The sequence below is a fragment of the Aptenodytes forsteri genome, unplaced genomic scaffold (assembly GCF_000699145.1).
Source record: "Aptenodytes forsteri isolate BGI_AS27 unplaced genomic scaffold, ASM69914v1 Scaffold146, whole genome shotgun sequence".
NCBI classification, from domain to species: Eukaryota; Metazoa; Chordata; class Aves; order Sphenisciformes; family Spheniscidae; genus Aptenodytes; species Aptenodytes forsteri.
This window is the reverse complement of record NW_008795128.1, coordinates 3,513,497-3,525,382: the sequence shown is the minus strand read 5'-3', so window position 1 is coordinate 3,525,382 and position 11,886 is coordinate 3,513,497. Positions and strand designations below refer to the sequence as shown.

The 11,886-nt window shown below is 45.6% G+C and overlaps 2 protein-coding genes across 2 annotated transcripts in view; one reads left to right on the top strand and one right to left on the bottom strand.

The window, feature by feature from the left end:
• Positions 1–4,493, top strand: part of LOC103897537 (transmembrane protein 178B) — an 8,429-nt gene extending 3,936 nt beyond the window's left edge. The window contains exons 2-4 of the mRNA XM_009277587.1: positions 943–1,056; positions 2,312–2,449; positions 4,249–4,493. Coding sequence (XP_009275862.1) covers positions 943–1,056; positions 2,312–2,449; positions 4,249–4,493 — 497 coding nt within the window. The remainder of the gene's footprint in view (positions 1–942; positions 1,057–2,311; positions 2,450–4,248) is intronic.
• A 1,258-nt stretch (positions 4,494–5,751) lies between these two features.
• Positions 5,752–10,264, bottom strand: PSMC3 (proteasome 26S subunit, ATPase 3). The gene is made up of 10 exons (XM_009277496.2): positions 10,115–10,264; positions 9,263–9,367; positions 9,106–9,168; positions 8,515–8,652; positions 8,232–8,375; positions 7,869–8,017; positions 7,269–7,365; positions 6,975–7,120; positions 6,706–6,787; positions 5,752–6,583 (listed from the first exon to the last, which is right to left on the bottom strand). The coding sequence occupies exons 1-10, from the start codon at positions 10,235–10,237 to the stop codon at positions 6,473–6,475; spliced, it is 1,158 nt and encodes a 385-aa protein (XP_009275771.1). The 5' UTR covers positions 10,238–10,264; the 3' UTR covers positions 5,752–6,472.
• Positions 10,265–11,886: the final 1,622 nt, after the last annotated feature.

Sequence of the window (11,886 nt, the reverse complement as noted above, 5' to 3'; positions counted from 1 at the left end):
CCCCCAAGTCCGTCTCGGCAGGGCTGCTCTCAATCCCTTCATCCCCCAGGCTGTATTGGTACTGGGGGTTGCCCTGACCCAAGTGCAGGACCTTGCACTTGGCCTTGTTGAACCTCATGAGGTTCACATGGGCCCACTTCTTGAGCTTGTCCAGGTCCCTCTGGATGGCATCCCGTCCCTCTGGCGTGTGGACTGCACCACTCAGCTTGGTGTCATCTGCAAACTTGCTGAGGGTGCACTCGATCCCACTGTCTATGTCATTGATGAAGATATTAAACGGTCCCAATACGGACCCCTGCAGGGTGCCACTCGTCACCAATCTCTGTTTTTGGTTGTTTTCTAAACTAAAAATCCCTTTCAACAAGAGTGTGCATGTAGGTTCACAGTTGCATCTGGGGTACACTTTTCTTTAAGCTAAAATGGAAACAAGCCTACTTGGGTACTATTGTTCACTGAAAGTAAAGCAAAGAGCCAATGACTACTGGAGTGAATGCAAACTTTTCTCCCATGCAGTTCACTTCTCAGCATTCATTCAAAATTTTCAAAGTGATTCAACTCTGTCTTCTTAGGGACAAAGCAGTCCTGTTGATACTCAGCCACATTCTTGTCTCCTCAGCCATCCCAAAGAGATCATACCAGTTCCTCTAGGAAGCTTCTGGAGCTGTTTTTGATGACTGTTATTACTGTTTACCTTCAGCTGTTCCTTCCTGGATCCTGCCTGGGTCAGCACCTTGCTCCCTCTTTGCCGGTGTTTCTTTGTAGCAAGGCTCCCTCCCCTCCTAATCCCCAAAGCCTTTGAAGTAAACAGCTCTTTTTTGGGTACACTTGCTCTGTTACTGAACTAAGGCTTCCCCTGTGTGAGCTCTGCTGGGCCAGCCAACTCGGCAGCAAATGCAAGGCACAGGGGTTTCATGCTGTTTCACACTGATGTCTCTTTTACAGGAGTTATTCAGCGCTGCACTGCTGTGAAGTACCACTACACCTCCAGCTCTCTGCCTCGCAACTTACCCATTAACATCACGAACACCATCCGGCAGGATGAGTGGCATGCGCTCCGTAAGTAACCCAAAGCAGTGTATACGACTGTTGGATTACTTAATGCCTTAATGCAATGCCTAGTGAGGGCTCTGAATCAGCTAGCTGTCACTAGGCTCTAAGCATAAATACATATTTGTTAGTGAGGAAGGGCAAGCAGCTGACAGTATAATTGGAAGGGGACATGAGATTTGGAGGGGCTAAAGCAGTGAATTCAGGAATTCAGGCATGTGTGTAGTGTGTTGCAAGGTGTAATCATATTCTGGATCTGGGGACAGACAACTCCTAGCTGGCTTACAGCAAAGGTGCTGCATCACAGTGTATAGAGCTTGTTGCATTTTCCTGTGTGCACACCAGTGACCTGGTGCAGCTCCCTGGCAACCAGCTCTTTTAGGGAACATCTCAGTTTGTCTTTGCAACCTCCTGTTACCACCTCCTGGCCCACAGGCTGCCTCATGCCCAAGTCCTTCCCACACAGATGACTGACCTGTAGCCTGTCACTGAGACTGATTTGGTTTTTTTCTGCTCCTGCTTCTCTCTATGTTTGTCTTATTGTTCTATTGCCTCACATAGTTCTGCCTAGCCCCTGTCATGTGAGCCTCAGTGCTGAGGAAATCCAGCTAGAGACTGAACTAGGAAGAGACAAGAAGAGCACTTGTATTATGGATGACAAAGTTGCATATCACCGGTGCCCAAGCTTTTTTTTAGCGCTTGTTACTGGAGTTGTTCCCGTCATACTGTATTGATCTGCTGTCTGCTTCTGTCCTCCCACTATTCCTCTTTTCAGTTCACACTACTATCTGCCTTCCATGCACTTAGTCCTTTACTTCTCTTCAGTGTCCCCTCTCACTTCTTTTATTTCTATTTATTTTCAGCAGACATTCACCCAACAAACTCCATCCCAAAGAAACACACCACAAAACAAACAAACAAATAAAAGCCCTTGCAGTACTAACATTTACAAATCGTTGCTGAATTCATAATGCACCCCTTCTGTCCCATGTTGGGGAATATTTGGCCAGTATTCCTCTTGATAAGAACAGAAATGCTCTCTAGTTGCACAGCGCCTAGCAGAAGGGAGTCGTTAGCTGGATTCCCTTGGTTTCAGTGTAATGGGCAATCTACCCAAATAAGCTACAGGAGGAGAAGTCCATGGGTGAAGTATAAACTTTAGAATCAGTAAATCTAAATCTGTCTGGATCTCTCCTGGCTGTCCTGACTGGGTGCCGCCATGTTCACGTCATCTTTCTTGCTTTTCTCCTTTCTCTTTCCTCAGATCTGCGGAGGATGACAGCTGGCTTCATTGGCATGGCAGTCTCCATCATCCTGTTTGGGTGGATCATTGGTGTGCTGGGCTGCTGCAAACAGCAGGAGCTCATGCAGTACGTGGCTGGGCTGCTCTTCCTAATGGGAGGTGAGAGCCTTTCACTTCTACTCCTGAAGTCACCACAGTCAGTATTGCTGGCTGGGGAGGTGCTCTTAAAAGTAAAGTCAACCCACAGCAAACACACGAAGCAGTTCTTTAGTGCGGCAAACCATCAGCACAGCGTAGAGTTACCACTTCCAGCACTGGGCAGGACCTGTGCTTGCATGGGTATGTGCACGTCTCTGAGTAGACCCCGCTGTAGGTACGCATGAGCCTTCTGCTCTGGAGAGCTGGTGTATAGCCACAGGGACCATGTGCACAATGAGCACGGTCCTCTTGCCTGCTCTGTGTGGAGCCTGTGGTTCCTGTCAGACAGCTCAGCTCAGTTTTCCCTAGGGACTTTTAACAAAGAAAAAAAAAAAATCAGTGATGTAAAGCACCTTTCTGCTGCTCAAAGATGCTCACATCTTTGGGTAAAACAATGAAGTCCAAACCCAGCCAAGCCTGGAGAACATTGGCCCAGTGGTAAGGACATGAGCTCAGTGCTTGCCCAGGGTGTTACATCTGTTCCTCCTGGCTGGGAGCAGACGTTCTGCATGGCCAAAGGTTTTTCAGAACTTTGATTGTTCAGCTCAAAAAACAGGCAGTGTTTTGTCTTTATTTGAAAGGGGCATAGTAGCAACAAATGCACCAAAAGGGTGAGCTCCTGAGATGCTGCAAGGATGGGGACTCTTAAATTGCAAGCAGTAAATAGGCGACTTTCAAGTATGAAAAAAATGAGACTCAAAAGCCAGAGCTGCTACCCTAGAAGCCCAGTGTCAGAATCTATAATGGCTGCAAGCAAGGAACTTGGTGACATAACAGCATCTGTATCAATTAAAGTAGGTGTGACACTGGTTTGGTGCCATTTTTTTAGGGAGGACGGGGACAGAAAAATATTCCCTTGCCATAAGTGAGCCTTCTCAAGGAGTGTTTTTTTTGGGCAGCTGCACAGAAAACCACCCTGCTGACATGGCGTGATGCTAGGAAGGCTGGAAGTTAGGCTTGTGCTGTCCTTGATCATCTTACGTGCTGCTTAACTGCAGTTTCCTTTGGGAACATTTTCATTTCTTTATTGCACAGCAGTGAGAGAGTAAAGTATTATAAGTAGAACACATAGACTAGATCCCCTTCGAGTGCTTCTGCGCTTACCATCATGATGGGCATGCTGTCAGCACTAAGAGCTGTCGTCAGTATTTAGACACAGATCCAGAGCTGGCGAGAATAAAATGATCACCTTGACCTTGAGTCCAGTGTACTAGTGTGTATCAGACATACTAGAGTGCCTCGCGTTATAAGGTTCTTTGGCATTTTTGCTCCTCTATATAGGTGCTTAGTGAGTGTGTCGCAGATGACAAGAACCTGGGCACTTTCTATGGGCCTAGGCTACAGCTGGCAGGAGTCTGGATGTTCATAGCAGAAACCAAGCAGTGCTGCACTTTGCAGCCCTGGGCTTCATTTATTTACCTTGCATAGGAGATACTGCCCAAGTACTGTCCGGAACCCGGTGACATTAGTCATTGGAAATAAATGAAGTCTCAGGAGAAGTGAAGCATGACACGTGACTGAGTTCAAAATAGCAACAGAGAGAGCTAAGGCAATATTGGTTATTTGTGAAGTGAGGTATCCTGTAGTCCTACATATTTTGCCTTTTTTTTTTTCCCCCTGCCTTGTAAGAAGAGTGACTGGTAGGACTACAAAAAAAAAAAGGGTAATTCTTGATTTTGAAAATTCATAACTTTGAAAATCCCAGAGCATAATTAACCTGTCTGAGGGCATTGTAGAACCCTCTTGCTTTTCTCCTGCAGGTACATGCTGTATCATCTCACTCTGCACATGCGTAGCTGGGATCAATTTTGAGTTATCTCGCTATCCTCGCTACGTCTATGGGCTGCCAGAGGACATCAGTCATGGCTATGGCTGGTCCATGTTCTGTGCCTGGGGAGGCCTGGGCCTTACCCTGCTGGCTGGGTTCCTCTGCACATTGGCCCCGTCACTCAACACTTCTCGGGCATCCGTACAAAAACCCAGACAAGAAAATGGGGCTGTGTGACCTCGGAGGGAGTGAGGAGAGACTCTGGAAAGCGCAGCCTGGGCAGAGCTGTGGGTTAACACCAGGAAGAGGTGGCACATCAGTGTGTGGAGAGCAGTGCCATAGCTGTGGAAATACCAGCCCATGGGATGCTGCTATGGCCTCCAGTCGTGGATAAGGACATTGCAAGTAACTCCAGGTTTGAATTATTGCTGATTTGCTCATTGATGGTTTAAGGGGAACAGTTCTTTTGATTTTTCTTCTGTTTACAAGGGATTAAGTCCAAGGCTGTGTCTTTTTTTGTGCTGTTTTTTGAACTGTACCTCCATGGTCCTGTTATTGTCCAGTTGTAAGGGATGTTTACGCACCAACTCTATTGCTGCAGGTCTGTGTAATTCAGACCCAAATTAGGGCAAGGAGCTACATGAAGTTGGCTTGAACACTTTTGCAACAGGCGTGTCTAGTGTTGGCTCAGGCCATCATTTCCCAAAAGAACCTTGATCTAAGCCGAGGTTTAGGCCAAAGAATTAGCCCATTCTTAGTATTAATTCATTTAGATCAGAAATCTGTGCTATTCCATGCTGTAGTATCAGCTATTTACTCACTACTAAAGCTGTTTCCAAAAGGAGTTGGCTGTAACTGAGCAGCAAGACTCTAAAAAGACTCTTACTGGCTTTAGGAAAGGAGGGGAAAGTTTTCCTCAGCTTCTTACACAGGTAAGGTTACTCATTTGGTGAACATACCCTTGTTTTAATGGGGAGATGTATGCAATGTGCAGCTTAAACTACTCCACTAGAGGCCAGGGTATATTTCTGAAAGTATGTCATAGTTTGAGCTGCCGGGATCAACTTTCACCCCCAAACTAACTTGTGGGCGCAACTCCTGTTCTGTGAAAGGAGATGAGTAATTCTCCCCAAGCTCAAATAGCAGTACTGCTAAAATAGCAGATGTACAGCCCCCTCGAATATTAACGTCCAAAGGAACCGCAATGTATTTTCCTCAGGAACGCGTGGCTTCTGCTCACTTCACCACTCACCCCTTTCTAATGTCAAATGCCCCCTGAGCATAGCGTGTCAAGAACACACATGCTCCGCTGGAACAAGCTCCCTCTCCAAAATGAGCAGTAAGGACCTTGGAACCAGTGCAAGTACTAGGGCTAACTCAGGAACATCAGCCAAAGTACTTCGGGGTGCATTTTTCTTTCATTCATCTATTCTTTCTTCCCTCACATCCCCGCCCCTCTCCCAAGCGTCCAAAAACTGCACAGGTAAAGATGAGATGGCCAGCATTTGGAGATGTTTACATTGTATTTAAAATACAATACAGTGGCATGTAAGATACTTAATGCTAAAGTCAGTGTATTTATGAAAAGTGTAATTTTTAAATGGAAGTTGTAATTCTCAACTGGCATTAAAAGTACTGAAAGACTTGCTCAGTGGATGAAACCTTGAATTCTTTCTGACTAATTACCAGACTGATTCACCAGAGCTCACATACACATCAGCGATGGTGTTAAAGCTTCCAGAGTTAAGTTTAAACAACAAAGTTAAAACATCATTCATGTGTGAATCGTGTTCACTTCTCCCTTGCAAAATGAGTGTTAGTTCAAAAGTTTCAAAGCCTCTAACAAAGCTGTACAGTCTGTTCACTGGCTGCACACGTAAAAACAGGGGATGCTGTGTGAGCTGCAGATCATCGGTTTCAAAGTACACTTACTGCAGTATAACCTGTTGGTCCTCATCCAGAAGTAGCAGAGCAGGATTTAATCCAGTTCTAGCAGCAGGAGGCTCCAAAGGCAGCACGATGGGCACCGTGGAGAGGAGGTTCTCACCTTCCCTTTTGCAGATGTAGAACCACTGAGCAAGGGCGACAGCCCCAACACATCACGGATTTGTTTTTAGAGGGAAAAAAATGCTTTATTTTTTCCAGACAGAAAGTAAGTGGTACAGTCCAGTCTAGTCCTGTCCTCTGCCAAGGCCACAACCTTAACTGGGCAGAGATCAGGCATAGTACTGCAGATTGGCTTTTTTCTTTGCTTGAACCTCCAGGATTCCTTCCATGTAGTCCTCATGGGTGAGCTCTGTAGCTCCACGGCGGAGGGCAATCATCCCCTGCCCAACAAGACAGTATTTAGAGAGGGCATGTGAGCACCACATCAGTTCAAAGTAATTACTCCATGCTAGCTTTCACATCTCCCTCCTGTCAGTGCTGGCTGCTGTAGAGCAGTACTTACCGCTTCGACACATACAGCCTTGCACTGGGCTCCATTGAAATCATCTGTGCAGCGAGCCAGTTCCTCATAGTTCACATCAGGGCTGATATGAGCGGGAGGGGGGAAAAAAAAAGTCTGAGAACATGTACCAAATAGAAAAACCAAGGTATGGAGCTTCCTTAAAACCCAACAGTGAGCTCTCAACACAAGAGAGTGCCTACCACTCCACAGCCCTGAGGTACCGTCATGACTGACAAACACAGCCCCAGGCGGCCATACCTCGTCCATACCTGACATTCATTTTGCGTGAATGGATCTGCATAATTCTGGCTCTGGCCTCCTCATTAGGCATCGGGAACTCAATCTTGCGATCTAATCGTCCAGAGCGGAGCAAAGCTGGGTCCAAGATATCAACCCGGTTGGTTGCAGCAATCACCTAAGTAGAAGTAGGGTCATCAGTCTGAGGCACCTGGAGGACAGGCCTCTCCTCCCCAAGGATCCACCAAGCTTCTTCCCTGGACATTGTTTTCTATCCCCTGCTAGAGTACCCTGGACCTCAGTAGCACTCTCTGCTAGATCCCAACCTTGACTTGTGTGTTGGGCTGGAAACCATCAAGTTGATTAAGCAGCTCCAGCATGGTCCTCTGCACCTCCCGATCACCAGCCTTCTCACTATCAAACCTGAGGAGGAAACAAGGGTAAAACTATCAGTGTGAACCTGACCACCCTGCCCCTATGTTTTTAATCACATAAAAAGACAGAATGGTCTTTTTATGAGACTCCTTGGCCAAGGTCTTCCAAATTCCTCCTTGAAACTACAGGAAGTCCTACCGTGATGAGGACTGTGACTAGAATAACTGTCAGCAGCAGCTAAGTCTTATTATGTCCTTAGAGCTGAATGGGGCTAATGTTGTCCAGGCCCAAGTAGTAAATGAGGGTAAACATCTCCATGCGCCTGATGCAGTTATCAGAAAACAGTTTTATACAGCAGGAGAACATCAGCTAGATCCTGAGTCTCATGGAACTTTGCTCATGAGCCCAAGGTTTGTGGCAACTGCTATCTGTGATTGGCTTTACACTGTTTCTGAATAGGCCATGCTTTAAGCTAAGCTTCCCTCACATACACAGGCAAAGGGGGCTGCTAGGCAGCTCCCAAGAGCTTTGCAACATGGCCTGCACCTCACCTTTTAGTGCCAATGGCATCCAGTTCGTCAATAAAGATGATGGAAGGAGCTTTTTCCTTGGCTAGAGCGAAAGCATCGCGTACCAGCTTAGCTCCATCACCAATGAACATCTGCACAAGTTGTGGACCCGCAAGCTTCAGGAACGTAGCCTGGGAAGTGAAAGAGAATCCTATGCCTCATTTCTCAATAGGGTCAGTTCTGAGTACTACAAGAAGCCCTTAATTAAAACAAGCAAGCAGACAAGAAAATCCCAGCCTTTGTAACATCAGTTTGTATGTATGACCGCTCTTCCCCTTGGAGATGTTCTTATTCTTTTTCAGGTACTATTCTACAGCAGCACACACTTTGAAAGGTTCCTTTTACCTTGGTCTGGGCAGCACATGCTCGAGCTAAAAGCGTCTTCCCTGTTCCTGGAGGCCCATACATAAGGACTCCTTTGGGCGGCTGTATACCCAAGTTTTCAAATTTCTCCTTATGATTCATTGGCAGGACAATGGCCTCCACGAGCTACAGCAAAAGAAAAATATTAACACATAAACCCATTCTACTCCACAGATCCAGGCTGCCTGCTTTGAGCTGAAGTTCTGAGCTGAAGCTCAAAGACTGTTGTCCTCAGTCAGACCAGAAACTAAACATAAGGTATCACCTCTTGGATTTGTTTATCCAGCCCGCCGATGTCACTGTACTGCTCTGTGGGTCTCTCATCCACCTCCATGGCTTTCACCCGTGAATCGTATTCCGTAGGTAGAGTCTCCAGGATCAAGTAAGAGTCTTTGTTCACTCCCTGTAAACACAAGTCCTTTGCTTTTAACAGGCCCTTCAGATAGCTATTAGTAAGAACGCAATCAAAGGTGATTCACTAGACCTCAAGGACGCAGGACCAGCTTTGACGCTGGCACTCATCAAATCACCACAGCTTGGCACAGTGGACAACGCCACAGCTAACCTAGCACATTTTAAAAGGAAGGGGCCCAATTTACTTATGATACAAAAGACTGGTTTTAGAAAGCTTACTAGGTGATATCTAAATGTTCAGCACCTAACTATGTATAAAGACCCCCTCCAACTACTTTTCTGTACTACAGATATGACTGAACCCATAATACCTTTTTATTAGAATTTTAGTACAGAAATGGTCTTGGAGAAATCTGCACAGATTTGTCTCCTTTCTAAAAGGCAAGACATATGTAATTTTCTGGCCAACGTTATATCTAAGAATCACAACAGCATCACTCACCACCAGGTCTCCAGGCTTCAACTTCTCAGCATCAACCAACCCAATAACAGGCAGGAAATACGTCTGTAGGAAAGGAATCAGAGTAAGCAAAACCAGCCGTACTAGGACAAGGTCCTTTTCAGCACTCCTCACACCTAGCTGGGCACATGGGTCTTACCTGGCGCGTAGAGGTCTTGATCACAGCACACTTGCCCTTTCTCTGGGAATCCAGGTCAATGTTTGCTCCATCCTCCTCCTGGTCATTGGGGTCAACATCCAGCAGCTGAAAACCAGAGCGAGAGATTTCATGATAATGTAACCAGGCTAGCAGGATGACACCAGGATTAACGCTTCTAAATTACATGCAGTAGGAGAAATAAATCTTCCCATCATCCATCAGCAGTAGAATCCTGAAAGCATTAAAGCCCTCCTATAAAAATTAATTTCTTCCTCTCATGAAGCAGCATGCAATAGCGCATAGAAGGATGCTATGAAGTCCAGAACAAAGTAGTAGCTAATGGCACCGACTTCTCCTCCCATTACAGCAGCTCACATTAAGCCTTAAGTTCTAAAACACTAGTACAAACCAACCCCCCTTTTTAAAAATAGAAAACTGTCAGCATTTTTTAGCAGATCAGCAAAATTACTGAATTACAAAAAGAAGGTAATGTAGTAACAGAGCCACTGCTTTTCATTCACTGTCTCACAAGTTTCAGAAAGCACGTACCAAATTTCACATGCCCAAGTCCACACTAAGTGAGGCTGTGTCACCCTCTGATGGCTACCTTACGTACAGATGAACAGTAGCCAACACCTAAGGAATGACCCAGACAAGAAGTGGACAAGTGATGTGCACTTCCAGGTCACAAACAAAACCAACAGAAAAACCTGAAAGTCCTGGCTCCAGGAGCATCAGTAGTTTGAGAATATGCCGTGTCTCAAATTACTGATGACCTCCCCTGCCCTGCTCCCTCCTGATATATATTGCGCACACTTCTCACATTGCTGCAGAAGAGCGCACTGCTCTCACCTCAATAACGTTAGAGACAAGGTATGGCAGGGTTTTGTTCACTTTGATCTTCTCACTGTTCTCTTTGATCTTGTCTTTCATGGCCTGAAGCTCATGGGTCACTCTCAGTACTTCACTCTTCATGATCTGGAATCAGGACGCAGAAGAAAGAGATAAGAATATCAGAAGACTAAGGCAAGATAAAATTCATACATTATTCTAGAAGTAAAACAGTTACAAAAACGTGAGGAAACAGTGGGTATAAAGGGAAACGTAATATCAAAAGAGGAAAAGCCAGCAAATGAGCCAAAATTGGTTAGGAATCAAGCTTATGCAGTCCATTCTGGTCTCCAACTAATCAATATCCCTAAGTAATTTCTTCCCAGTGTTACTGGATAACCTTAGCCTGATCAATGCATCTGCTTACAGGGTTGCAGTATAACCTAGAGAAGGATATGACCTAGATAAGGCAACTGTGTGGTTTTCCTTTGTAATATATATGAATACACAGGTAACTAGATATACACACACGTGCATATCTATATGCATCCATGTACACACACGCATTTTAAAGTTATGTTTTGATGGGTTTAAAGAAGAATTGTGTGCTGGAACACTGAACGATGACATGCAATAGCGAAGAACAAACTTAGCCAGAAAAACCCTAAACTGGAAGTACCACTGTAGAGAATCAAAGTAAACTGAAAGTATGAACGGGGAATGGCAGAATTGAAGCTTGTGTCTACTGAGAGCAGTGGGACTAGCAGCACCTTTGCAAAGAGTTGTACCACCACTGCTGGTGGAACAAAGAGAAACAGAGGTGCCATTTTTATAAAGTAGTTATGTTCGACAAGACCACACATATAGAGACCTACATATGAGAAACAAACATATCGGCTGCCTCTGGAGGGGAAAAATACTTTTTGTTCTCCTTAAAACATTCAACACTGGAGTAATATCCGGTACTTGTTTCCCACAAAGATAGCCAGGTCCTTTGGAAAACAATGGAACGTGGGCTCATAGGACAACTCGGGTTGAGACGGACCTCAAGGGGGGGTCTCTAGTTCACCTTCCTGCTCAAAGCAGAGTCAGCCGTGGGCTCTCACTAGGTTGCTCAGGGCTTTGCCCAACTAAATCTTGAAAAATTCCAAGGACGGAGACTATATAATTTCTCTGGAACAACCTGTTCCACTGTCTGACTGCCCTCACAGTGACAAGGTCATCTTCATACCCCTGTGGAATCTCATTTTTTCAATTTATGGCCAGTAATTTATGGTTTGAATTAACCTTGGCCTAGGCTTCTATAAGATATAAAACCCTTCTGTAGGAAAAAAAGAAACAAACCAAACATATATGAGTAGCATAACAGGAAGCTCAAATTCATACATCTTCATATAATTTTAACTTTTCTGAGGCTTTTACTGCTACTAAGGTCAACAGCTCAATGTCCAGATGCAGACTGGTGATGAGTGGTATCCCTCAGGGGTCCGTATTGGGACTGGTACTGTTTAATATCTTCATCAATGACATAGACAGTGGGATCGAGTGCACCCTCAGCAAGTTTGCAGATGACACCAAGCTGAGTGGTGCAGTCCACACGCCAGAGGGACGGGATGCCATCCAGAGGGACCTGGACAAGCTCAAGAAGTGGGCCCATGTGAACCTCATGAGGTTCAACAAGGCCAAGTGCAAGGTCCTGCACTTGGGTCAGGGCAACCCCCAGTACCAATACAGGCTGGGGGATGAAGGGATTGAGAGCAGCCCTGCCGAGAAGGACTTGGGGGTACTGGTGG